Source organism: Eucyclogobius newberryi, unplaced genomic scaffold, assembly GCF_026437365.1.
Source record: "Eucyclogobius newberryi isolate DKJ021-1_F unplaced genomic scaffold, fEucNew1.0.hap1 SCAF_15, whole genome shotgun sequence".
NCBI lineage: Eukaryota > Metazoa > Chordata > Actinopteri > Gobiiformes > Gobiidae > Eucyclogobius > Eucyclogobius newberryi.
This window is the reverse complement of record NW_027315779.1, coordinates 33800298-33805984: the sequence shown is the minus strand read 5'-3', so window position 1 is coordinate 33805984 and position 5687 is coordinate 33800298. Positions and strand designations below refer to the sequence as shown.

The 5687-nt window shown below is 41.5% G+C and overlaps 1 protein-coding gene across 1 annotated transcript in view; it reads left to right on the top strand.

Moving 5' to 3' along the window:
* The first annotated feature begins 5020 nt into the window (after positions 1 to 5020).
* The window catches only part of arhgef12b (Rho guanine nucleotide exchange factor (GEF) 12b), a 121164-nt gene continuing 120497 nt past the window's right edge, over positions 5021 to 5687 (top strand). Inside the window, exon 1 of the mRNA XM_072445465.1 lies at positions 5021 to 5067. Within this exon, the coding sequence (XP_072301566.1) occupies positions 5021 to 5067 (47 nt within the window). The remainder of the gene's footprint in view (positions 5068 to 5687) is intronic.

Genomic DNA, 5687 nt, shown 5'->3' with positions numbered 1-5687 from the left:
TTACACCGGGCTGCCAGCTGTACCAGCGCCTTATGACGTTTCAGCATTAGCGGCTGGTCTCTGTTGCTAGGTGATGGAGGCACAGGGAGGTGTGATGCATCATTAGAAAGCTTAGGCCTTCTAGTTTCTGCAGATGTGCACATGTCACACTGTCAGGGCTTCAGAACTTACACTACAGAAGCCCAAACATAAACAAAACATCCTTTTTTAGTCTCGCCTGAATATTGTCAATTTGTAATGGTCCTGAGCATGACATACTTCATTGTGTGCTTATGCTGTTCACTGTACATGATGTTTATCTTGTTGACAACAACTGTGTAAAGTTTCAGATCTCTAGGAACAGGCATTTTGGTGCTTTTGACCTTTTTGTATCAAAAAGTATATTCAAGTGATCCAAATATGTGCCAACTGTGCCAAACTGTTTTATTACAATTTTAGCTCCTCTATGATCATAAAACATACATTTTGATGTTTTGTAGGCCACTAAAACCTATTATAACTGCTAAAAACAATGAATGTGAAAATGTTTTAGTATGAGTTTACCCATGAATTTCCCATATAGAGGTTAAAAAAAATAAATAATAATAATATTTTTATTTTATTTTTGTATTGGTATAATAATACATATATCTAACAAAATGCACGTCCAAAAGGCTAATAAAATCAGAAAACGTTATGCGCAAAATCCTGCCGAGAAATCTGGCTCTTTACAGCCTTCCCGGAGCCTTACGCACGAGAACACAGAAGATTCTGTGTCAATAAGGCCTTTGTCCCGCCCCTCTTTCGAAAGCTAATCTTATTGGCTTGAATAATATGTCAATCAATCTCAGCTACGTCATTCGCACGCGGCGCTATTTAGATGTAAACAGACTAATCCATGTGCGTCGCAAGCGGCGCATTTTTTTTGCGGAGGCTGTAGAAAACAAACCCGTGGACAGAAAAAATCGTGGATGGTCTCATTCTGTAGGAAACAGTCTGAAGAAAAGAAGGATATCCAACATTATTTTATAGGTCAAACAGGTCATGTGTTATGGACGGAGAAATGCGCCGGACAAGCGCATTCTCGTCCGGCGAGAAACGAAGAAAAGTTTGTTTACTTGACAATATCTCGAAATCGGATAACTTCAGGAAAAATACAAGTGGATATTGTTTTTCAATGATTCCTTACGGACAGACTGAGCACAAGGATGTACAGAATTAAAGCTGTTTTGTCCGTCATAAACACAAACAGGACATGCGTTTGTAAAAGTTGAGACTTTCTCACAAACTATTGGCAATTGCTTCTTGGGGCATATTATTCAATGTAAATCAATGACATATTCGTTTTGTTGAGAAAATAAGCTTTAAAATGATGTATAACTTGCTGGTATTGACCACGGAAATAAAAGTGATGATGTAAGAGAATATTTGAGATATAGAAAATGCTCGCCGGCGAGCAGGTGGGTGGTAACAGGTTAATTAAGTCTAATTTTAATATCAGATTTATTATAATTTTTTACATAATTGAGGTGAATATACGGTACAGAGTCCACATTCAGAACAGAAATAGGTTTATATGAGGCACAGTCAAGTCGTATGTGTTTGGCCCTTTAACCCTTGACATGGACACTGAATGGAAACCTCTGGAACATACTTCTGACCACCGCAACAAAAGCCATTCAAAACTATTTTTAGAACACAAGCTGAACCGATGATGAAATGAAACCAATGAAAATTTTTTACTTTTTTTAGTTTTTTAACAGAATATATATATTGTGCAGTGTAACAGTCCTGGGTCACATGACTTGAGTATAAGTGTTGGTTCCTCTTCTCACTGTGAGTAAATCTACAAACATTACAAACACACAGAGGTAGGATTGAGTTTTTGAAATGTTTGTGTCTATTCTTTGAAATAGCAGCTTTGATTTAAGCCCAGGGGCCCACCCAGCCCAGGGGCCCACCGAGTGAGAGGGCCCATGTCTAAGCAGTTGAGCGTCTTTTCAACATGAGAAGTGTTGGATGTTATCGTTGTTCTCTCCATCCTCTCCAGAGCAGCAGAACTCCCAGAGGACACACTCTCGGCAGTATCTCCTTCAGCTTCAGATGCCACAAATACCAGAGCATTCCACTGAGATAAGACCTCAGAAGAACACATACTACACTTAGTCTCCACCACTGTATTTTGTCCTGTAAAACAGTGTCTGCCCAAGTCTCACTTATTATTTGTGCTGTGTATAAAATGTGGGCTTTGTTTACTCAGTACATACTGTGTTTACAGTATGTACTGAGTAAGCTCGATCTGCTCCTCTTGATTTGTAAAGCACCTTTCCCAAACAAGCAGTTTCCCAAGAGCTGCACAAAGACAGAGTGACAACAACAGCAATAATAGTAAATATAGCCGCAAGCGGCAATGATCGGCCCTCACCACACCGCCGCCATGCCGTAAGAGGAGGGGGCGCTAACGCGCCCCAATTGTCCTTTTATTACGCCTACTGCTGAATCTGTGTCACATCTTCTCCCATCTTCAGGCGCTGGTACAGCTGGCAGCCCGGTGTAAACGCTCTCTCTTCTTTCTCACACTTATTGTGTTTTATCTCCTATATTTTGTAAATATAGTTAGTATATTTTTTCTATTTTACTGTACGATAGGGACACGCGCTGGAATAGTTTTTTAATTCAACTGTTTTTGACTTTTTTCGGCTGGATTTGAGCGTTTTTCGTTGCGTTCGTTGTGTTGTTGTGATGTGAGCTAGCTCCGAGCGAGCCCACCAGCCCCCCCCCGCGCCCTCCGGCCGCGCTAAAGTACGGCGTGTCGTCGGTACACGTTTATATACACGTTTATATGAAAGAGGAACTTCACGAACGATCGGAACACGCACTGGAATCGCTTTAAATTAACTTGTTTTGACTTTATTCGGCTGGATTGAGTGTTTTCGTCGTGTCGTTGCGATGTGTTTTGGCTCTGAGTCCCCCGGCTCCGGCCCCGCCCCGCGGCTCCGGCCCCGCCCCCCAGCTCCGGCCCCGCCCCCCGGCTCCGGCCCCGCCCCCCGGCCGGTGCCGAACCGCGTTTCCACAAAGGAGGAACTGATGAAACTGCAGAGAACAGTCGTCTTACCCGGAGATCATCACGTTATCCCGGCGCAATACTGACCTAACCTAATACTGATGTGCAATTCTGTCATATGTGCAATTACTGTGAAATTCATGTGCAATCTATTACTGTCGTGATCACATGCAATGGTATTTATTTATTTATTTGTCTATGGGAGTTTTTATTTATTTATAGGAGATCTTCTACTGAAAGTGTTTTTCAGACTTCCTATAAGTGATCTGTTCTTCTGTATCTACCTCTGTATCTACCTGCGTTGCACCAATGAAATTTCCCCATGTGGGACAATAAAGGAATATCTTATCTTATCTTATCTTATCTTGTTTTACCATCAAAAAGCAATTTTATTTTGAATTCTTGGCAAAATGTTTAGCTTTGCCGCTCAGAGACCGTGACTCTTTGAATAAAAATGTGGATAACTTTTGATGGTCCACCCCTGAAGATGAGTCTCACCAAATTTCAGGTTAATAGGGCTGACGCCCTGAGGGGGAGTTGTGACACACAGTAATAGATTTGTGGAACTCTAAGAAGGTGACACGGCCCCATCAAAAGAAAAGGAAACTCTACAAAAAACGGGCCCAAACTTCCAATAGTCTTGGAATGTCAGTTACTAGGGCCTATAGCTCAACCAGCAGCAGTGATACTGAATAAAGTGAATCTGAAAGTCACACTGGTTTTGAAAGCTGGTGGGAAAATGCATTCCTATCAGATTCAAATGAATCTGACTTTGAATAAAATAATACATGTATTTTCTCTCATGACAAATGTGACACAAGTTTAAGTTTAAGTTTAGTTCATTGTGAAGGTCGCAACTTCTATTTTTTCTAAGAAAATGAATCAAAGTTATACCTGTGCATGGTAGTAATATATATTGTTGAGTGACCATTTTTGATCATTTTATTTAGGACATGTTATTAATATAAATAAACAAATAAAAGTTTATTTTTCATTAATGATGTTAGTCTGTTTTCCTTTCCTTGGGACTGAATCAGAATTAGCCATGAACCAAATGATTGGTACCTGGCTCATGGGTCATGTTGACAGGGGACGTAAAAATAATTATTTCAAGGCTTGCAGGGGTCAGTACTCGGTCCACTTCTGTTTACTCACGTTAGGTCACATGATCAGGTCACATGGCATTCACTTCCACTGCTCTGCAGACGACACTCAGCTGTATTTATCAATGAAACCTGATCAGAGCGATCAAGGAGACAGACTTAGTGCTTGTGTGAAGGAGATAAAAACCTGGAGGACACAAACCGAGGTCATTGTGCTGGTCCTAAACATGTACGAGACGCTTTATCTGAGCAGATAGTCATCTCCAGTAGCCTCCAGTTCTACTGTAAGAAACCTCAGTCTTATTGGACCAGGAGCTCTCATTTAAAGCTCATATAAATCAAGCCTGTAAAACAGACCATTTCCATCCGTGTAATATAGATAAAATCAGAAGAATCCTGCCTAAAAGCGATGCTGAAAAACTTATCCATGCATTTGTAACGACTAGATTAGACTACTGTAACTCCTGCTCGCAGCGTGTCCTAAAAGCTCCATAAAAATCTTTCAACTGGTTCAAAATGCAGCAGCAAGATTACTAACAGGAACAAAAAGAAGAGAGCACATTACACCGGTGCTGGAGTCTCTTCACTGGCTCCTGTCAAGTTTAGAATCACATTTAAACTCCTCCTCCTGACTTACAAAGCCACAAATGACATGGCCCCTCCCACCTCAAAGATGCTATCCAGGTAATGCACCTGACGTCACTGGTCACGTGATTCAGAGTAGCGCCGCCTATGTGGACTGCAAAACCACTACAGTACACAGATACACGTACACGCACTGTGATGGCGGAACTTTCTTTATTATGGAAATGATGGACTTTCTGAATATGCTGCAAGGTTGTCAGACCCTCATAAAGAGCGTTATTTACCAAAGATGTGTGAGATAGGATGCCCAGACCCGTACTCCCTGCTGAAAGCGATGTTAGTCTGCCCCAAATAAACTGTATGTTTGCTGTAACCCGACCCAACATTTTTCAAGTGGGTCGGTCGGGAGATATAAAGATATTTCAATCGAAAAATCAAAAATCAACCTTTTTTACGCCGTTATCCTTTATTTTGGTTGCGAAGTCGAGCAGGGGGGACATGAAGGGGACACGGGCGCTGCCATGTTTGTTGTGATTACGCTGCTGGGCGTGTTTCCGTCCCAGAATAAAAGCGCAATGTTAAAGTGCACAAGTCAAATTTAATATGAAATCCACACCATGATGGTGAACGACGTGAGCGGGGCAAGACCAGTGGCAAACCAACAAAAAAAAAAGTACAGGTTCAATCCTGCATGGTCTGTTCTTTCCAGAAGCATATAGAAGACCGAAAATGTAGACAGATATGTGTCGTGCAATGCGTTAGCTCCCCCCTGGGATGATAGATAAGTGGTCCAGCGTAACAAAATTATTCAACACGCCGCTGGTCGGTGAGTCTGCGAGATATAAGACAAAAAAAGAATTTTGCGTCATTTTGACAAAATGCTGATTTTTTTTTTTTGCAGTCGGCTAGTTTTTTACCGGGTCGGTCGGTTTACGGCAAACAGACATATTTTTTTG